Source organism: Vigna unguiculata, chromosome 2, assembly GCF_037176805.1.
Source record: "Vigna unguiculata cultivar grain cowpea cultivar isolate G323 ecotype 2 chromosome 2, ASM3717680v1, whole genome shotgun sequence".
In the NCBI taxonomy this organism is placed as follows: domain Eukaryota; kingdom Viridiplantae; phylum Streptophyta; class Magnoliopsida; order Fabales; family Fabaceae; genus Vigna; species Vigna unguiculata.
In genome coordinates this window covers 6,908,764-6,931,726 of record NC_140793.1, presented here as the reverse complement: position 1 = coordinate 6,931,726, position 22,963 = coordinate 6,908,764, and the positions used below count along the sequence as shown (strand labels likewise).

At 31.2% G+C, this 22,963-nt stretch overlaps 1 protein-coding gene and 1 pseudogene across 1 annotated transcript; one reads left to right on the top strand and one right to left on the bottom strand.

Moving 5' to 3' along the window:
- The first annotated feature begins 7,745 nt into the window (after positions 1-7,745).
- On the top strand, positions 7,746-8,414 carry LOC146888284 (uncharacterized; annotated as a pseudogene).
- A 7,427-nt stretch (positions 8,415-15,841) lies between these two features.
- LOC146888283 (uncharacterized) lies at positions 15,842-16,730 on the bottom strand. The gene is made up of 2 exons (XM_085670034.1): positions 16,083-16,730; positions 15,842-15,997 (listed from the first exon to the last, which is right to left on the bottom strand). Exons 1-2 carry the CDS (start codon positions 16,728-16,730, stop codon positions 15,842-15,844), a joined length of 804 nt encoding a protein of 267 aa, XP_085526160.1.
- Between the last annotated feature and the right edge of the window lie 6,233 nt (positions 16,731-22,963).

The window sequence follows — 22,963 nt, the reverse complement described above, 5'->3', positions numbered from 1 at the left end:
AAAGGTTTAATTATATTTTTAACCCTTAAAATTTAGAGGAATTTTCATTATTTTTCTTTTAAGTATAACTTTTTGTTTACCTTTCAATTGAAAAATATGATTTTAGTTTTTAAATTTTAAAATTTCAATTATACACAATAAAAAAATCATTTTTAGTCCTTTTGAATTTAGTGTTTAGAAACTTTTTTATTTATTTTAGAGACTAAAAAAATACTTTTTAAAATTTGGAAGAACAAAATCAAAACGGAGACTAAAATTATAATTAATCATTAATAAAAAAATCGAATAATGACATGGGTTATTTCAAGATATCGAAGTCACGTCATAGAAACTACAAAAATAAAATAATTAAGAAATACCACAATTATATTTTATTAATACGATAAAAAAGAATGTTAGAACACATAATTTTATATTTATAGAGTTTATTTTTAACAAACTAATATTACTCTTAACCATTAATGGCTGGAAATTGAGTGACACTCAACATTTTTCTTCTTGTCGTTTTCTTAAATTCATAATGGGCTAATTTTCAATTCATTTACGTTGGCCAGAAATACCCAAATAGCTTATCTAACTATCATATTATCTTTAAAAAAAATCTTACAAAGTTGTAGAAAAAATGATAAAGTAATTTATTTATTTATTTGTGCCCTCTAATTTTCCAATATTTTGATTTTCGTACGTCAAATGTCATTGAGAAGAAATTAATAAACAAAATATCTGTGCACCAAATGAGGTAGTTAGGTGGGATTAATTAAGTAGATATGGCAGTGCAAATCAACATTAATTATCGCCATTCTTTTATATTTGATGTCACTTATGCATATGATTACTTTTATTTTATAAGTGGTTAAAATTAAATAAATACTTACATATAATTATTAATGCATCATTAATTTAACGGATTATTGACATATTTGATATATGTTTTACACATGTATATATAATTTATTTTGTTTCACAGATGATTAAGAATATATAAATAAAATAATGATATTTTAACCCATTATTTTTAATTCATTTTTAATCCATTATTTCAATCACTCTTCAATTACCTATTTTGATCTTTTGTAATTATTCTTGCAAAGACAATAACACACTATCAGGGAACACAGATCATATCTTACCCCAATCACTGACTTCTCGGAATGGATGCTCCTTCTTTTAGATGCGTCTTCTTTTAATGTTGGCGGATTGGACCCTTAGGGGCCTGTACCAGGCCTAAGTTCCACGTTTGTGATCTGATACCAGAAGCCCAACTGTTATTTCCTAAGTTTGGAGTGGACGGCTTTTACTCATGCACTCATGCATTATTCTTGAAGTAGGTGGCGTTAGCTGTAACATCCCTTTTTTTTAATAAACTGTATTATTTATTTTAAATAAAACACTTAGAAAATCTTCTATGTTTACTAATGTTTTATATTTTATGTAGTTTAAACATTAAAAATATATTTGATTATGATGTAATTTTTACTTATTGAAAATAACAATTAGAACAAAACAAATATAATATATATATTAAACAAATATAATATATATATATATATATATATATATATGAAGAATCTTTTAAAAGAGATAAAAAAAATATATACAAAAAAAAAGAAGAGATAAGAAGATAAGAAGAAAAGATAAGAAGAAAAGAAAAAAAAAAAAAAGAAGATAAGATGAGAAAAGATAAGAAGGAAAAAAAAAAAAAAAACCTAAGAGATAAACATTCATTAATGTAGGTAATGATGAGAAAGATAAGCATATGTATAAGCTTATATATATGTATGAAATGAGAAGTTACGGGAGAAGTGAGAAAAAGTGAGAAAGAAAGAAAGGAGAGAGAAAGAAAAGAGAAAGAGAAAGAAAGAAAGAAGAGAGAGAAAGAGAAAGAGAAAGAAGAGAGGGAAAGAGAAAATAGAGAAAAAAAAAAGTTTAGAGCAACGATTCAAAGAGATCCTAGTCCTCTTCAAATATTATTATTGTGCTCTTCAATCAATAAGGTAAGGGGGGAGTGAGGTTAAGCTCTTATATATTAATCTTCATAAACTCATGGGTTTTATATTAATCTTTTATTTATTTTGACTCATATATTATTCTTTTTACTTTCATTTAACTTATTTTCATTTATTATCCTCTTATATTTATTTTATTTAATCTCCAATTATATACTGATCCTGTTTATTTATTTATTTTATTTAATCTCCAAATATGTATTGATCCTGTTTATTTATTTTATTTAATCTTTAGTTACGCACTGATCCTATTTATTTATTTTATTTTATTTTTATCTCCAGTTACGCACTGGTCCTATTTATTTATTTTATTTTATTTTTATCTCCAGTTACGCACTGGTCCTATTTATTTATTTTATTTTATTTATCTCCAGTTACGCACTGGTCCTATTTATTTATTTTATTTTATTTATCTCCAGTTACGCACTGGTCCTATTTATTTATTTTATTTTATTTATCTCCAGTTACGCACTGGTCCTATTTATTTATTTTATTTTATTTATCTCCAGTTACGCACTGGTCCTATTTATTTATTTTATTTTATTTTTATCTCCAGTTACGCACTGGTCCTGTTTAATTTATATTTTGTTATTATATTTATTTATGACGTTCTAATCCTTGTCTAATTATTTATTTAAAGTTCTTGCTTTGATTCTTATTTTATTATTATTTTATAATAAAAAAAAATGTGTGAAGTGAAAGTAAATATTATTTTATTCAGTGAGCTTGAATATAAGAAAATTACATGTACATTTTATTTTATTTGATGTTCTTTGTGTATAGTTTATACAATGACATGAATTGATAGTCATCACATTTAATGACCTTTGAAAATATTCAAGAGTATGTCAGTTGAGTAAGAGTTAAGTCTGGATTAAACCAGTGTCAAAGTGGTTGTATTTGGGAAGTCACAGTTTGGTACACTGCGGGATGAAAGGCAGGGACCATGGTGGGGTCTAAGGAAGTTTTACCAAGTAGGTGAATATCTGGATAGTTCAGAATAGCGCACTGGACTAGGATATTCATAGGCCAAACTTGGGACTGTCCGATACCTGCTCGGCATCGCCAAGGTTAGGTAGTGAGTATATATCTCTTTTGTGAGCCGATGAATGGCTAATATTCTCGAGAAAGAAATAATTATGATTGTACCATGAGAAATACTCAACTACCTAATCACTTCCCAAAGTAACTTTTGATGTTCAGATTGGATCATCAGAAGTGAAATATGGATCCATATGTCTGGTAAAACAAGATCAAGTTTGGTGGTTATAGGTCTAAATCTAGGCCCCCGGTGTCTGCATTGTTTGTTGAGTTTATTAAGATTGATATTTAAGGCTTATAAAGACCTCACTCCTTTCATATTTTTCTTTCATATGTACCTGTTGCATGAACAGAAGATGAACCTGCTCAGTGAGAGTTATTCGGGATATTGTTGGTGGATCTTCTGAAGATTGACTCATGGATAATTTCTATTAATATCTTTAGGAGATGTTAAAAATATAGAAAGTCTTCTATTCTGATGTAGGACTCTTAATATTTAACAAATATATATTTTTGTAATATTTTATGAACAATTACATAGATGCAAACTACATATATGAATATGAAGTTATGTTATTATTAATGTTCTCTCAAGGATAATCTTATGGAAAAAAAAAATTTAATTCCACATCTTTTTATCAAATAATAATTATTTAGTATAGTAGTCGGGGCATCACATTGAGTGGTATCAGAGCAGTTCCTTCTGTCAAGACCTTGGGTATGGTGTCTTCCATGTTTGTAGTCTCTACTAGTAAGTAGAGGTGCAAGTTGTTTGTTCTTACATTTTTCTTGTAAAAGAGAAAGGCAAGATAAGTAGATTAATAAAAGTAAGTAATAACAACAATTAATACTTATAGTAAGGATAAGTTTTAACAATAGTTAAAAAAAAAAAAAAAGAAGAAATCTAAAGAAAACTAAGGAAATTGTTCATTCTTTCAGGAAAAGATGGATAACGGACCAAACATTACTAATGAGTTGTTGGAAAGAATGACAATTGTCCTGGAAAATATGAGCCAAAAAAAAAATGTTGAACCCATGGAAAATCAAGGATTAGAAACCTTTCGCAGGAATAATCCACAAAAATTTAAAGGGGGATTTAATCCTGAAGGTGCTCAATCATGGATAGCAGAAATTGAGAAAATTTTCATCGCAATGACGTGTGCAGATGCAAATAGAGTCACATTTGCTACATTTATGCTCGTTGAAGAAGCTGAAAACTGGTGGAGATTTACAAAACAACAATTGGAGGATGAAGGGAGAGAAATTACTTGGGAAGTCTTTAAACAAAAGTTTCTAGAAAAATATTTTCCAGAGGATCTTCGGAGGAGGAAAGAAGTTGAATTCCTTAATCTTCGTCAAGGAATCATGTCTGTAGGAGAATATGCAGCAAAGTTTGACGAGTTGTCAAAGTTTTGTCCTTACTTTCATGATAGAGTTGATGAACGTTCCCGTTGTTCTAAGTTTGAAAGTGGACTGAGACCTGATATTAAACAAGCAGTTGGTTATTTAGAGATTTCTTCCTTTCCCACTCTTGTAAACCGTTGTAGGATTTATGAGGATGATACTAAGGCAAGACAAACTCAATGGAGGCAAGGAGGGCCTTTGAGGCACAAAAGAAATGATTTTAATAATAAGAAACCCTACCAACGTCCATCTCATACTTCGTGGAATTCTTCAGGACAAAGACATTCCTCTGCTGCCAATAATTCAGGCGCAACCCACCCTATCAAATGTTTCCACTGTGGAGGACCTCATCTGTCAAGAAACTGCGCCACAAGGACTGTAACTTGCTTCAATTGTGGGAAATTGGGTCATTATCGTAATGAATGCAAAGAGTTAATTAAGGAGCAAGGAAGTGGGGGAAGCAGCAACAAAGGAAATAATCAACTTGGAAGACCAAAGACAACCGGGAGAGTCTTCACGATGAATGGTACTGAAGTTGTTCAATCTGAAGATCTAATCCAAGGTAAATGCATCATAAATGGTCACCTCGTTAATGTACTATATGATTCAGGTGCTACTCATTCTTTCATATCACATGAATGTGTCAAACATTTAAAGTTACCTGTCTCTTTATTACCATATGATTTAACTGTGTCTACTCCTACCAATGTTCCAGTCACGACTTCACTTGCATGTACAAATTGCAATATTTCTATAGGGAATAGAAAATTTTCTGTAAATCTTATATGTCTACCCTTGTCTCATTTGGATATTGTTCTTGGAATGGACTGGTTATCTTCCAACCATGTTCTCCTAAACTGTCACGATAAGACTTTAATTTTTGAATCACACATAGGTGAAGTTTTTGACTCAAAAGATTTAAAAGAGAGTACTACCAACCACAATGAAATCCCAAAAGGATCTCAAGTATACATGATCTTAACTTCTTTAAAAGTCAAGGAAATTCCAAACATTAATAAGTTTCCTGTTGTTTGTGAGTATCTTGATGTTTTCCCTGAGGATGTCCCTGGGTTACCTCCACAAAGAGAAATAGAATTCACTATAGACTTGGTACCAGGATCAAGACCTGTGTCTATAGCCCCTTATAGGATGTCACCTCTAGAGTTAGCAGAGTTGAAAAAACAAATAGAAGAATTGTTGGATAAACAATTCATCAGACCTAGTGTTTCTCCCTGGGGTGCACCAGTATTGTTAGTCAAGAAAAAGGATGGAACAATGAGGTTGTGTGTGGATTATCGTCAGCTTAACAAAATCACCATCAAGAACAAATACCCTCTACCAAGGATTGATGATTTGATGGATCAATTGAGAGGTGCTGTGGTATATTCCAAAATTGACTTAAAATCTGGTTATCATCAGATTCGAGTCAAGGCGGAAGATATTCAAAAGACAACATTTAGGAGAAGATACGGTCATTATGAGTACTTGGTAATGCCTTTTGGTGTGACCAATGCTCCTGCCATTTTCATGGATTATATGAACCGTATTTTTCATGAATTTTTGGATAAATTTGTGGTTGTTTTCATTGATGACATTTTAATTTATTCCAAAAATCATGAAGAACATGAGAGACATTTGAGGATTGTGTTACAAATTCTAAGAGAGAGACAATTGTATGGAAAATGGTCAAAGTGTGAATTCTGGTTGAGAGAAGTTCAATTTTTGGGTCATGTGATATCACAAAATGGCATTGCAGTTGACCCCTCAAAGGTTCAAGCGGTATTGCTTTGGGAACAACCAAAGAATATCACAGAAATACGTAGTTTCTTAGGATTAGCAGGCTATTATAGAAAATTCATTGAAGGATTTTCTAAATTAGCATTGCCTTTGACTAAGTTAACACGTAAGGGAAAACCTTTCGAATGGAATGAAGCATGTGAGTTTAGTTTTCAAGAATTGAAGAAAAAACTAACATCTGCACCTGTTTTAATCCTTCCTGACCCTACAAAAAATTTTGAGGTATATTGTGATGCATGCGGACAAGGATTAGGATGTGTGTTGATGCAAGAAAGAAAAGTTGCAGCTTATGCTTCACGACAACTCAAGCAACATGAGCTTAATTATCCTACACATGATTTGGAATTAGCTGCAGTGGTGTTTGCATTGAAAATATGGAGACATTACTTGTATGGGGCAAGGTTTGAAGTTTTTAGTGACCATAAAAGTTTGAAGTACCTTTTTGATCAGAAAGAACTAAACATGAGACAACGTAGATGGATGGAATTTCTTAAGGATTATGACTTTGAGCTGCAATATCACCCTGGGAAAGCAAATGTTGTTGCTGATGCTTTGAGTCGAAAGTCTATACATGCATCCATGATGATGGTGAAGGAATTAGATTTGATAGAATCATTCAGAGACTTGAACTTAGCTGTAAAACTTAGACCCAATAGCATATGCTTAGGAATGTTAAAAATATCAAGTGAATTCTTAGAAGAAATAAAGAGAGCTCAAGAAAGAGATCAATTTTTGCAAGAAAAGTTGATTGCAAAAGTTGAAGGAAAGGAATCTGAATTCCACAAGGATTCAAATGGAATCATCAAGTTTAGAGATAGAATTTGCATACCTGCAAAAGAAGAGTTGAGAAAGTTGATAATGGAGGAAGCTCATAAGAGTAGCTTAAGTATTCATCCGGGTACTACAAAGATGTATCAAGACTTGAAGAAAATGTTTTGGTGGTCTGGGATGAAGAAAGAAGTGGTGGAGTTTGTTGCACGTTGTCTAGTGTGTCAGAAAACAAAATTTGAACATAGAAAGCCTTATGGGGAACTACAATCCTTAGATGTACCGGAATGGAAATGGGAAAGCATATCCATGGATTTTGTGACAGGTTTACCAAAGACTGTGTCAGGTCATGATGCAATTTGGGTCATTGTGGATAGGTTAACAAAATCTGCTCACTTTTTACCTATTAACATTAGATTTTCCTTAGAAAAGTTAGCTCATTTGTACATAAAAGAAATTATCAAGCTACATGGAGTACCTTCTAGTATAATTTCTGATAGAGACCCTCGTTTCACATCTAGATTTTGGGATAGCTTACAAAAAGCCTTGGGAACAAAAGTTAGGCTTAGTTCAGCTTATCACCCTCAAACTGATGGACAATCAGAAAGGACTATCCAATCTTTAGAGGACTTGTTGAGAGCCTGTGTTTTAGAACAAACTGAAAGTTGGGAGAAATTTCTACCACTTATAGAGTTCACTTATAACAATAGTTTCCACTCAAGCATAGGAATGGCTCCATATGAGGCTCTATATGGGAGAAGGTGTAGAACCCCATTGTGTTGGTATGAGAATGGAAATTCCTTAGTTTTTGGGTCCAGAGGTAATTCAACAAGCAACTGAGAAGATTAAAATGATCAGGGAAAAGATGAAAACTTCTCAAGATAGGCAGAAAAGTTATTATGATAAACGAAGGAAACCCCTTGAGTTTGAAGAAGGAGATCATGTTTTCTTGAAAGTTACACCTGTAACTGGGGTTGGTAGAGCTATCAAATCTAGGAAACTTACACCCAAATTCATAGGTCCTTATCAAATCCTTAAAAGAATTGGTTCTGTTGCATACCAAATTGCTTTACCTCCAAACCTTTCAAAACTTCATAATGTTTTTCATGTGTCTCAACTTCGTAAATATATTCATGACCCTTTTCATGTGATAGAACCTGATATAGTACAAATACGAGAAAACCTTACTTATGATGTGCTTCCTGTAAGGATTGGAGATCGAAGGATTAAACAACTTCGGGGAAAGGACATACCTTTGGTAAAGGTATTGTGGAGTCAACAAGATGAAGGTGATGCAACTTGGGAATTAGAAAGTAATATGAGAGAGATGTATCCCCATCTTTTTGCAACCACGTGAATTTCGGGGACGAAATTCCTAAAAGGAGGGGAGAAATGTAACATCGCTTTTTTTTAATAAACTGTATTATTTATTTTAAATAAAACACTTAGAAAATATTCTATGTTTACTAATGTTTTATATTTTATGTAGTTTAAACATTAAAAATATATTTTATTATGATGTAATTTTTACTTATTGAAAATAACAATAAAAACAAAACAAATATAATATATATATTAAACAAATATAATATATATATATATATATATATATGAAGAATCTTTTAAAAGAGATAAAAAAATATATATACAAAAAAAAAGAAGAGATAAGAAGATAAGAAGAAAAGATAAGAAGAAAAGAAAAAAAAAAAAAAGAAGATAAGGTGAGAAAAGATAAGAAGGAAAAAAAAAAAAAAAACCTAAGAGATAAACATTCATTAATGTAGGTAATGATGAGAAAGATAAGCACATGTATAAGCTTATATATATATGTATGAAATGAGAAGTTACGGGAGAAGTGAGAAAAAGTGAGAAAGAAAGAAAGGAGAGAGAAAGAAAAGAGAAAGAGAAAGAAAGAAAGAAGAGAGAGAAAGAGAAAGAGAAAGAAGAGAGGGAAAGAGAAAATAGAGAAAAAAAAAAGTTTAGAGCAAAGATTCAAAGAGATCCTAGTCCTCTTCAAATATTATTATTGTGCTCTTCAATCAATAAGGTAAGGGGGGAGTGAGGTTAAGCTCTTATATATATTAATCTTGATAAACTCATGGGTTTTATATTAATCTTTTATTTATTTTGACTCATATATTATTCTTTTTACTTTCATTTAACTTATTTTCATTTATTATCCTCTTATATTTATTTTATTTAATCTCCAATTATATACTGATCCTGTTTATTTATTTATTTTATTTAATCTCCAAATATGTATTGATCCTGTTTATTTATTTTATTTAATCTTTAGTTACGCACTGATCCTATTTATTTATTTTATTTTATTTTTATCTCCAGTTACGCACTGGTCCTATTTATTTATTTTATTTTATTTATCTCCAGTTACGCACTGGTCCTATTTATTTATTTTATTTTATTTATCTCCAGTTACGCACTGGTCCTATTTATTTATTTTATTTTATTTATCTCCAGTTACGCACTGGTCCTATTTATTTATTTTATTTTATTTTTATCTCCAGTTACGCACTGGTCCTGTTTAATTTATATTTTGTTATTATATTTATTTATGACGTTCTAATCCTTGTCTAATTATTTATTTAAAGTTCTTGCTTTGATTCTTATTTTATTATTATTTTATAATAAAAAAAATGTGTGAAGTGAAAGTAAATATTATTTTATTCAGTGAGCTTGAATATAAGAAAATTACATGTACATTTTATTTTATTTGATGTTCTTTGTGTATAGTTTATACAATGACATGAATTGATAGTCATCACATTTAATGACCTTTGAAAATATTCAAGAGTATGTCAGTTGAGTAAGAGTTAAGTCTGGATTAAACCAGTGTCAAAGTGGTTGTATTTGGGAAGTCACAGTTTGGTACACTGCGGGATGAAAGGCAGGGACCATGGTGGGGTCTAAGGAAGTTTTACCAAGTAGGTGAATATCTGGATAGTTCAGAATAGCGCACTGGACTAGGATATTCATAGGCCAAACTTGGGACTGTCCGATACCTGCTCGGCATCGCCAAGGTTAGGTAGTGAGTATATATCTCTTTTGTGAGCCGATGAATGGCTAATATTCTCGAGAAAGAAATAATTATGATTGTACCATGAGAAATACTCAACTACTTAATCACTTCCCAAAGTAACTTTTGATGTTCAGATTGGATCATCAGAAGTGAAATATGGATCCATATGTCTGGTAAAACAAGATCAAGTTTGGTGGTTATAGGTCTAAATCTAGGCCCCCGGTGACTGCATTGTTTGTTGAGTTTATTAAGATTGATATTTAAGGCTTATAAAGACCTCACTCCTTTCATATTTTTCTTTCATATGTACCTTTTGCATGAACAGAAGATGAACCTGCTCAGTGAGAGTTATTCGGGATATTGTTGGTGGATCTTCTGAAAATTGACTCATGGATAATTTCTATTAATATCTTTAGGAGATGTTAAAAATATAGAAAGTCTTCTATTCTGATGTAGGACTCTTAATATTTAACAAATATATATTTTTGTAATATTTTATGAACAATTACATAGATGCAAACTACATATATGAATATGAAGTTATGTTATTATTAATGTTCTCTCAAGGATAATCTTATGGAAAAAAAAAATTTAATTCCACATCTTTTTATCAAATAATAATTATTTAGTATAGTAGTCGGGGCGTCACATTAGCCGTTATATGTGTCATCATTTTGCGTAGTTAACCAATTGTTCCTTTTTATGCTAGGACTATATGTTGGTGGTTTGGACCGGGTAGTTAGTCATAGTGGTCCTAACCGCCTAGATATAGTACAGTAGTAATGTGATGAAATAATCTAAAAATAATTGAAGTAATGGAGTAATGAATTAAGAGTGAGTCAAAATATTATTATCCATACAAATTTGTTCCACACAATACACATATTCAACTAGATAATATATATATATATATATATATATATATATATATATATATATATATATATATATATATATATATATATATATATATATATATATATATATATATCATTAAGATTATTTGTAATAGATACTAAAATGTTCAGCGTTATATAAAAATTACCATCATAAATATAAAAAAGTTATGCTAATAAAGATGGATTACGAATTTCATCAATTGGTGATGTGCCTAACAAATCATCATTCAATGGCAGATCTTGACTAGAGTTTTGGAGGGCTCAAAGTAATATAATTCTTTGATAATTTGATTGGATCATTAGTATAACGCTTTAAAAATGACTCTTCTATAAAATAATTGGATCCTTAGATTGGATTATTAGTATAATTTTTAAATGCTTTGAAAGATGTGAATAAGGATAAGAAAAAGTATAATGTATCATCTTTACATATAACTTCCCTTGTATCACTTTTACAAAATAAATCTATTATGTTATTATTCATCGATATCCCTTTTTTTAAATATATTAAAAAGTAATTTATCATAATCTAATAAAAGATCGAGAGATAAAATTATTAGAAGAAAAATATATTATAATCAATTCACAATTACAAATCAGCAGTAAAAAACACATAATAGATTGTTTTTTGCTTCTATAATGAGTATACAAAAGGCTCATGAGATAAAAAATCATTTTAATAACTATTAAACTAATATTTCATCAAGTAAGGCAAGAGAAAGTTACATTTTTTTTTCTTCGAGAAACGAAGGAAACAAATGAGAAATGAGAGCAAAAACAATGAATATGTGTCTAACTTCATTTTCTTTTCTTCAAAAAAAAAAATGAGAGTGAAAGATGAATACAATTTTGTGAAAAATTAAAAAGGTAATGACAGAAGAAAATAAAAAATATCTTAATAAATGTTTATTTTAATTACTCTTTTAGTTACTGTTTTCAAAGATGAGTCTCAATTTAGTTTTAATTTTTTTAGTCACAATTTGATATTTTTAGACAGACAAAAAAAATAATTAAACCTAAATATTTTTATTTTTTATTATATTTGATTTGATTTTTTATTACTTATTAACGTTAAACGTTGTATTTTATAAAAGAAATAAAAAGATACAATTTAATTTCTATTAATTTTTAAAATATACCATCTATAATTTAAAAAAAAATTCAAAAATTCAAATATAGATATATAATTTAAAAAAAATAAAAAACCTTTGGGGCAATTTAATTTCTATTAGTTTTTAAAATATACGGTCTATAATTTTAAAAATTTAAAATTTTTTCAAAATTTCAAATATAGATATATAATTTAAAAAAAAATAAAAAACATTTGGGGACATGGCCCCTCCCGCTACCATCATACTCTGCCGCTGTCATCATCCGTTAACTGAGAGAATTGATGTCAGATTTTTAATAAAATTTGACATAAAAATGAGTTATTAGGGAAGATTTGAAGTATATTATTACCATTAATTCAATAATGTATATAATTGTTTTAATTTTTGTATTTTTAGTTAATCTCATTTTTATTTATTTTCTTGATCATAGTTTTTTTGGATATTACTTTTAGTTTATTTTAGTTATATTTAGATTTTATATTTTTGAGAACATTAAAACGAACATAACATACGATTGTTTTGATTATAAATTTTATGTTTACTTATGATTTTTTAAAGTTAAGACAAATTTGTTATACTTTTGAATAAAAATTTATGCGGATATGGATTTTCTTGTTTAAGCCTAAATGTTTATAATTTGGCTTATAAACCTAATTAGAGATCATATCAAATTCATTTATTTAGTTTTTCAGTCTTAAAAATTGTCTATTTCTCTTTTTTTTCTTAATTTTTGAGTTGTCTCTTTATTTTTTCTCTTTTTTGTCTTGTTTACTCTATTTATATATAACTAATTCTTGAAGTTCAATTCACCGAATTAAGATCACAATTCAAATTGAGTTTTGTATTAATTGTTTAACGCTTTAAGTCTGTTCTTTTTCTCTAATAATGGATTTTAACTTTATGATATTAAGTTACTTTATAATTTTATAAATCAAATTACAAATTGATTAAATCTTGAATGGTATTTAGTCTATGTTTGATTGTGTGATTGGTCTGGAATTGAAAGCAAGAAAGCACAATATTATATTTTCTCTTTAATAGTCAAGCACGACCCATCAAGGCTCGGTATTGCTCTAGTATTAAGTCAAAATGTGGAGCTTGAAACACTTCATATGATGATATCCTTCCTCCATGGCCATCTAGAGGAAGATATTTTGATGTGCCAATTAGAAAATTGGGTTAATTATGTTTTTCGTCCCCCAACTATCAGTGTATTTTGGTTTTAGTCTCCTCTCTAAGAGTTGATCCATTTCGGTCCCTGACCTTTTAAATTGCATGGAATTAGTCCCCGATTTTAAACTCTGTTATCATGAATTGACACCTGGCTAATGGATGGCCACGTAAGAATCCCGTTTAAAACTTTCTCTTTAGTTACAATAAAGGTTGTTTGGGGGTAATTTATGAAACCATAAAATTGGGGAAATTGGAGAAATTGTAGACTGTGTTGTGCGTCCTCTTCAGAAATTGGAGAAATTTAGCTACAGTGATGAATAGTGGAACCAAAGGATTGGATTGTACACAAAGGAGTAGTGGTTCGAAAATATGGTGACGTTGTGTGTCCTCTTCAGAAATCACATCGAAAGTGTGTGGGTGTGGGAAAAAATTGTTGCTTCTAAAGGCAAGTACTATGAAGAACAAAGGCTGATTATTTTGGAGGTGTAGGAATTGGGCTGTAAGTGAAAAATTCCTTCACTTTTTTTCGAGCTTCATTTGGTTTTCTTTGTAATCGTTTCCTTCTTTGTGTAGTCCAATTCCCATTGTAATTATTTCGAATGGGTTAATGAGTTAAAATCTACGTTTGAAAGGAAAGACTCTGAATTTGAATCCAACGGGGGAAAAACTGTTGAAGAAGACAAAGTTTGTTGTTTGGAAAATGACAAAGTTATAATAGACTTGATAAAGAAAAATGAGAAGTTGAAGAGGAAATTGCAACAAGAGAAAAAAATTGGAAAATTTCTGCAAGTTTTATTTGTTTTGTCGTTGGTGGCAACTATTGTTTTGGTTATTATGGTGTTGTTGAAGGTTAATTGTAATTAGTTATGTTTTAGCTAGTTGTAGCAATGATTAGGAATGTATTAAAGTTGGTGGTTACTGTTATGTAAGGTCAGTTTCGTGTATTAAACTTGGAATGTATTAAACTTGGTGGTTACAATATCAGAATATGAAATATATGAGAATATGACAGTATTCGAATTTGATATTTGCCATGTGTGATGTTATTTGATATTCGATATGGTGTCCTGTTATTTTCTGATTAAGAGAATATGAGAATATGACAGTGGAATGAATTTCTTATTTGGTCTCCTGTTATTCGATATGGGTCCCTAATTTTCTCCAACTTCCTGTTTTACCAATTTCATAGTATAAGAAATAAATTTGGAATGAATAAGCAATAGAAATACATGTTTCATTGATCAATAATGGCAAACAAGTGGTCCAAAGCAATAACAAAAGTGTTTCCTTTAATTGAATACAATAATGCAAAAAGTGGTCCAAAGCAGGCAAGTGGTCCATAACTTTAACTAAAATATTGAAGTAGCACTGCTCCAAAACAAAATAGTGGTCCATAACTTTAACTAAAATATTGAAGTAGCACTGCTCCAAAACAAAATAGTGGTCCACTATCACTATGCCCAATGTTATAGAAGTCTTAATCTATTATAGATGTCTTTAATAAAGCAAGAAAAAATCGAAATCTTCATTCATTTTCACGTGGGTTGTGCACAAGTTGTACTACTACTAGCTTGAGACCCCAATGCTTGTGCTGCCATGCTCCTTGGTTGTGTTGTTGGTGCTCTTTCTCTTTGGTTCACGTTTGCTGCAACCATGGGTGTGGATCTCGTTCTACTGCAGGTTTGGTTTGATGGTCCAACAGTGTTGGTAGTTGTAGTGGCAGTTCGAGTACATTGTGTGTTTCCTTGTCAATTCAGTATGTTTTCAACTTTCATATTTGTATTTTGCAAAAGAAAATCATTAAGAAGTAAAGAACATGATGTCTTACCTTTCTGGATCTCATCCCCCTTTTACAGCTTCTGATATTATGTCATATTTGCTTGCATCTACTACACTTCATGATCATATTCTTTTTTGAAAGTTTTGAATGACTAACATTTTCATCTGTTTCCCTTCTTCTAAGTTTTTTGGGCTTGCCAAGTGGTGTTTTGTATATGGGTGGGAGTAGTTCAAGTTGATTGCTTTTGGGCCAAAGTTGTTGTCCATTTATTGGGGTGATTTCTAGGCTATAGCAAGCATGATAAGCTTCTCTTTTGTAGCATGGATGCACATATGCCTCAGGATTTTCTATCTTATAGTTAATTGCAGCCACAACATGTCTACAAGGAATACCCACCAAATATCAAAAATAACAAGTGCAGCTATGCTTACTTAAATCAACTACAAACTTCTCCATAGTGAACCCTTGCGTGACCTCGAACTTAGAACCCCTTGCCCATACGGGAAGCCAATTCCCACTTTTTTCCACTTTCCTATCAAGCCTTTTTTTAGGCTTAGGCATTACATTACCAGGATATGCAATCAACTTTTCCCTGAGTGTAGCAAATCTACTCATTGAGTATGATCTAATCCATTCCATCATACTAATGATTGGTTTATCTCTACCCAATAAAATAGTACTATTGAATGATTCAAACAAGTTATTCATTAAAACATCACATCTAGGGTAAATGTTGAATGCATGTTTACACCATGAACTTCTAGGAATGGCAACTAACCAATTATATGCTTCAGGGTTCAGGTTTCTTAACTCACCCATTTTTTCTAGGCAGCGTAAAAAGTAGCCTTTGCTGCCCCCATCATAAGGTCTCTGATTACTACCCCACCACCAAATTTCTTCTTGAAATTGCTATACAAGTGCCTCAAACAGAAACGGTGCTCCACCCCATTCAAAATTTCATCAAACACAGACATAAGTCCCTGCAAAAGAGAATAGTTATAAATAAAAGCAAAAAAATCAATTAATTGTGATTGTCTAAAGAAAAAGTTTATGTAATTACATTACCTTTTGTTGATCTGAGATGAATACCCAACGATGATTTGCAACATCTCCAATATCCTCTAGCAATAGTGTTAGGAACCATCTCCAGGTCTCTTTACATTCATTCTCAACTGTAGCAAACGCTAATGGATAGTATTGGTCATTGGGGTCCCTGCCCACTGCAACCAAAAGTTGACCACCATAAGTTATTTTCAAGTGGCAACCATCAAAACCTATGAAGGGCCTACACCTAGCCAAGAAACCAGTCTTACAGCCCGCTAAGCACATGTAAAAACAACCAAATTTTGGTGGCAGACTAGGTTGAGGTTGATTTATCTTGATCTTGAAAGTTCCAGCCTTAACTCTGAGCAATTCAATAACATAATCATGTAATCGACCATATTGACGTTGTCCATCACCCACCAAACATTCCATTGCAATTTGTTTCGCCTTTCCAGCCCTCCATGGAGTAATGCCTATACTGTATGTCTTTTTGATTTCATCAATTATTTGACTCACTGTCATGACACCTACGTTCATATATCTATCTATTAGCACCTGTGCAATCCAGTCCTTATTAGCATTTTTATTCCCAAACACCCTGCCACACTTATAATGCCCAACCAATGTCTTAACCTGAAATATTTGCCTACCTCCAACCTTACTCACCATAATTAAAAAAACCACACTTTTTTTTACATACAACCCTCACTCTCCTCTGATCATTCTTGAAAAATTGTACTTCTTTCCCATTCAAAACACCATGCTCCATCAATTCCTATTTAAAGTCCGTCAAAGAACAAAATTTCATTCCCAATTTGAACTTGAAGTCTTTTGTCATATCTTCAGCTCTGTACTTGGAAAATTTAGGCCCATCACGAACCACACCCTCATCACTATCAACATCAGACTCTAACTCATCAGTATCATACTCCTCAATTATGTCTTGTACTCCAATTTCAGCATTAGTGACAAATGAACCTTTTCCAACATCTTTTTTAGTCCTCACTGTGCTTGGATTTCGTTTCATTGCCTCAGGAACCACATCAGCCTTACCCACTACAACTGCATCAGGAACCACATCTTGTTCACCCCCCACTTCTGGCTGACCCAAATCTTCATCCATTTTAGCACCAGCAATAAAATGCACCACTTCGGGCTGACAAGGAATATGTTGAACATATATATCAACCTTTTCGTTCCTATCCTCTGCATACTTAACCAAAGCTAATGCCTCCTTATCATCACTCAACAATCTTAGATTGTTTAACAACTTCTATTTGGAACCCTTCCACCACAGTTTAACATCTCTAGCATATTTAAAATCCTTCACGATGCCTAATGCTTCAAAGAATGACAAAAAATCTGGATTGATCCCTTTAACAACGTGGATTTTACCGCCAACGTATTTCAATCCCCTATTCCTTTCAAACCTACCCATATGATGAAATGCCACCGCAAACCCCATTTGCAGCCCTACATTTCAAATAAAAGCACAAACCCAACAAAAATAACCACAATCGAACTTTAATAACAATCAAACCATAGTAAATCAAACATTCAACGAAACAAAATTTGTAAACAATACAATTAAGCTCACTTCACGAATGCTGATTTCGTCGTGCAAATATAACCACAAAACCCACTTCAAGTTCTCTTTGTGAATGAAGTTTCTGCCTTTGGAATACGGACTGAAATCACCACTTCTGTCGTCATTCACCAACGCAAGTTTAAACTATACGGTTTTTAGCAAAAACCCCTTTCTAATGGAACAGAACCCTGCATCTAATGCTTACTTTCCCATTCTTTAATTAACACGTGAGTTGAAAGCATTAGTAATGTGTAAGCAATTCTTTAATTAACACGTGATCTGAAAGCATTACTAATGTGTAACCAAAACGTGCAAAATAGTGTCATCAAAAGAAAGCTTTAAACGGGATCCTTGTGTGGCCATCTGTTAGCCAGGTGTTAATTCATGCTAACGGAGTTTAAAATCGGGGACCAATTCCATGCAATTTAAAAGGTCAGGGACTGAAATGGATAAACCTTTAGATGGGGGACTAAAGCCAAAATACACTAGTAGTTAGGGGACGAAAAACATAATTATCCCTAGAAAATTTGATGTGGTAGGTAAGAAAGAGTATGTGTGTAAACTAAAAAGGCCATTACATGTGCTAAAACAATCTCCTAGATAGTTGAAGAGTACTTGAATGATAAATATCTTAATTAGTAAATAAAATAATTGCTTTTATTTCTAGAATATAATTCACAATGATTATAAATTTTAACTTTCAATTTTATTGTATTTTTCTTCTAATCAAAAGGTGAATACAATCAACTAGGACATTCACAATAGTTTGTCCCTCTTTCTTAGTCTCTATTCTCCTTTTATCCTATCTCATCTCTGCCATCTGAAATTTCCCTATAGTTAATCTCCCAACATTGCCATCTATATTTATTGTCCTTCTTTAACCGTTCAAATCTTTATTATTCACTGTGTAACCCCCATAAATACTCATCAAGTCACCCTTTTACTAATCATAACCCCAATAACATTATGTTTATCACCACACAAACCCTTAGCCTTAGCAATATAATGCATAAGGATGAAAAATTTCTACTCATTGATTCAAATGAAAGACCCCTATTATGAGCCCAAACAACATTGGGCCTAAATAAACTGCTAGTGTACATGGAGATTCATCACATTTTTATAATGTTTAAGAATATGAAGTGACAAAAGTATTGAAATGTTCCTTATCTTAAAATGATTCAATGTATGCAACATCTTCCATGAGATAGTTCAAAATACACCATAAAACTCTACAAGTGAATACCTTATTAGAATTCACCAAATATTTTAAAGTTCTTTCAATAAACTAAACTCAAGAGTTCAACTATTCCCATAAGGTTTTAGGAGATCTTCATTATTCCTTAGGAGATTGGGTGCTCCCATTAATCAGTGTAGTTATTTTGTAATGCAGGATACAACCTACTCCATGTAGTTTTGTAAAGTAAGATATTGCCTACTCAATGTAGTTTTTGTAAAGTAGGATACAACTTGCTTGGTGTATTTTTTGTAAAGCAAGATACAATCTGCTCAATGTAGTTTTTGTAAAGCATGATACTTCATGCTCTATGTAGTTTTTGTAAAACAAGATACTGCCTCCTTATTGTAGTTTTTGTAAAGCAAGATACAACCTACTCCATGTAGTTTTTTTAAAGTATGATTTTACCTTCTCGATGTAGTTTTTGTAAAGCAGGATACTGCTTACTCCATGTAGGTTTTGTAAAGCAAGATACTTCATGCTCGATGTAGTTTTTGTAAAGCAGGATACAACTTGCTTGGTGTATTTTTTGTAAAGCAAGATACAACCTACTCCATCTGTTTTTGTAAGGCAGGATACTGCTTGCTCCATGTAGTTTTTGTAAAGTAGGATACTACCTACTACATGTAATTTTTGTAAAGCATGAAATGCTTGCTCAGTGCAGTTTTGGAAATTAGAATACAACTTGCTCAATGTAGTTTTTGTAAAGTAGGGTACTTCATGTTCAATGTAATTTTTGTAAAGTAGGATATTTCCTGCTCCATGTAGGTTTTTGTAAAGCATGATACTACTTGCTCAGTGTAGTTTTTGTAAAATAGAATACAACATACTCGATGTAATTTTTGTAACATAGGATACTACGTGCTTGGTACGTAGTTTTTATAATGCAGGGTACTGTCTGCTCGGTGTAGTTTTTGTAAAGCAAGATACAACTTGCTCTATATAAATTTCGTAAAGAAAGATAATGCGTGTTCAATGTAGTTTTTTTTAAAGCAAGATACAACCTATTCCTAACCTAGCTAAAACTATTTTATAGCCACTAATACAAAAAAAGGTCTTTTACGTCTGACATTTTTTGCTTTTCTCGTCTGAGGTCAGACATAATAACATAGTCGTAAATTTATGTCTGACTATGGATTAACAGACGTAAATTTACGTCTGGTACACAATGTCATACGTAAATTTAAGTCTGGTACACAATGTCATATGTAAATTTTTACACATGATTTTTTTGACAAATTTCCATGCTTTTGCATTGTCAATCCACCACGCGAAACATAAAAACAACTACAGTCCATTCGCACGTCAGATCTGCACCAATCACCGCAGGTCCTCCACGAAGTCACCATGCAATCACGAGGCAATCGTCGGAGCACCACCACCTCCACAGGAACAAATTACCTTCACCGCGTAGATCAACCACCAGTCACAACGAGTACTTGCTGAAGTCGATCGACTTCCTGCAACACCCCATCTTGCCAGAAATGAAGATACAAATCACACTGCAGATCCATCTCCAAACAGCCGTTGAAGAAGGACATAAGAGGCACTGCACCAGGAGCAAGCACCCTCTACGACGTCGCGAACCACAGTCCTCCGCCGTTGCATTTCCATCAAACCGCCATTGTTGCGTCTGTGAAAAATTGGGGGTTTCAACGTAATGGAGGTACACCAAAACGGAATCAAGAGAGAAACAAACTTTTCAACAATCAATCATGCAATGAAATATTGTGCAGTCGCGATACCACAAATTCGCTTTCTCGCACAGTCGTGGCATTGTGGGGAGGAATATTACGAATTTATGTTTTAACATTTACATCTGACGCGCTATAGCCAGACGTAAATTTACGTCTGGCTGGGACAAATCAAACATAAATTTACGTCTGACTCTATGTGTCATATGTAAATTTACGTGTGGCATGTACAATCAGACATAAAAAACGAGATTTACGTTTGACCCTAGGGCGCTAGACGTAAACAATTGAAAACTTATTTACAAGTTTGCCACTGATCATTTTTTATGTCTGATTCTAGTGGGTCAGACGTATAATTGCAGACATAAAATGTCTATTTTATGTTAGTGAGCTTTTAGATCTCACTGACATTTTACATATGAGTCTTCTGATTTCTTCTCACCTACGTTTTACATGTGAATCTTTAGATTTCTTATCACTTACATTTTATAAGTGAATCTTCAAATTTTTTCTCATCTAAATTTTACAAGCAAGTCTTCATATTTTTTCTCACCTACGTTTTATAAGTGTGTATCAAATTTTTTCTCACCTGTGTTTTATAAGTCAGTTGTCAGATTTTTTCTCACCTACTTATAAGTGAATCTTCATATTTCTTCTCACTTGCATTTTATAAGTGAGTCTTCAAATTTTTCTCACATGCATTTTACGAGTGATCCTTTGAATTTTCATATAATTTATAAATGAGAGACTTGAAAAATATTTGCATGAGCTGTACACGTAATATCTTGCGTATGCTCAAATACACGTGTAATATCTTGATAGGTACACACATGCTTATAAATATTCATTTGATGTATGCATAGAATGTTTGTCTCTTCTTCTTGTAAAAGATGATGGTGAAAAGAATTATCATCATTAGATATCTTATAAAGAACATATTTAAAGCTATACAACACAAAAGCATTTTTGAAAAGGAGGGAATGTTTGTTTGAAGACCCATCAACCTACTTAGGTCCTGCACTTTACTTCAATTTGAAACAAAAAAAAAAATTGATCGAAGTCTGATAAGTACCTGTAACGTATTAAAAAATTGTGTAAAGTAAACATACTCATTTAATGTTATATGAAATATTTAATACATCTTCAAGTTTGAACATATGCAGGAAGAAGAACTTCTCCATACCTCATTATAGGTCCAAAAGATTTGGTTTTGGTTCCAATCTCTATGTATAGAAGATCTTTCTTTTAAAAAAGAAAGGTTAACAATTAGAACTAAAACGATAATCATGTTTTTATAATCTTAAGCAATCCTTAAGTCATAAGTTTGTGAGTAAAAACATTAATTGTATTTAATAGTGAACTTCTTTTTTATTAGTTTTAAAATGTTATCTCTATTTTAGTGAGTGAAGCCTTTGACCGTTTAGGTCACATTCTTGGTATCACCATAATTGTTCAGACAAAAATGGTTGTATTTAAAAAAAAAAAAATTGTGCTTTATTTGTTCTCGACATATATGAGCAACCGAAAAAAGAAAAAGAAAACTCAAATATCAAAACTTTAATGCATAATAAACCGACACAATTTTTATTTTATTTTTAATTTTGTCTACAAATCTACAAGAAAAGTTTTGAAAACCACTTATCGTCAAACACATAATCAATTATCGAAGAAGAGTTAAAAAACATATAATTGACACATTAACATAATTTTTATGTTAAAACAAGTAAATAATAAAATAATAAATAAAATAGTTTTTTTTATTTAAAGTTTGATAATTTATTTCAATGTATTTTTATTATGAAATATAATTTTTTATTTTATTTTCAAATTGATTTTATAAATTATTTTCTAATTATATTAATGTAGAATCAAATCTATTACAACATTTTCTCTCCCTTTTCCTTAATTCAAACTACTTCATTTTGTCACTCTCTTTCTCTTTTCTTATATTTTCCACTTTCTCAAATATACTCCTTAGATGTATAGTGAATAGTGATGGTCTGGCCATAGAATAATTAATGTTTAGGAGAGGAGTGATTGGGATTAAAAAAATGAAAATTACTTACCTTGTATATTGCAAAATTGGATTTCATAAAAACATCTAATATAAAATCTCTTTCTACCTTTATCTATGGATCACATTTTATTGATCTACAACTAAGAAGGATAGTTTTACCAAAACAAAATTTACAAAATATTTTTTATGTTAATTTGCAAAATTTGAAAAAAAAAATTAAATACAAATTTAAACCCTCTCTCCTTTATGTATTTTATCTATTTTCACCCGTGTAACTTACTTTATATATGTGACAACTTTTTTTAAAGGTCCAATATGACAAGCAAGAAAATTTGTTTAACAAATTTATTTGAATAATTAAAATAT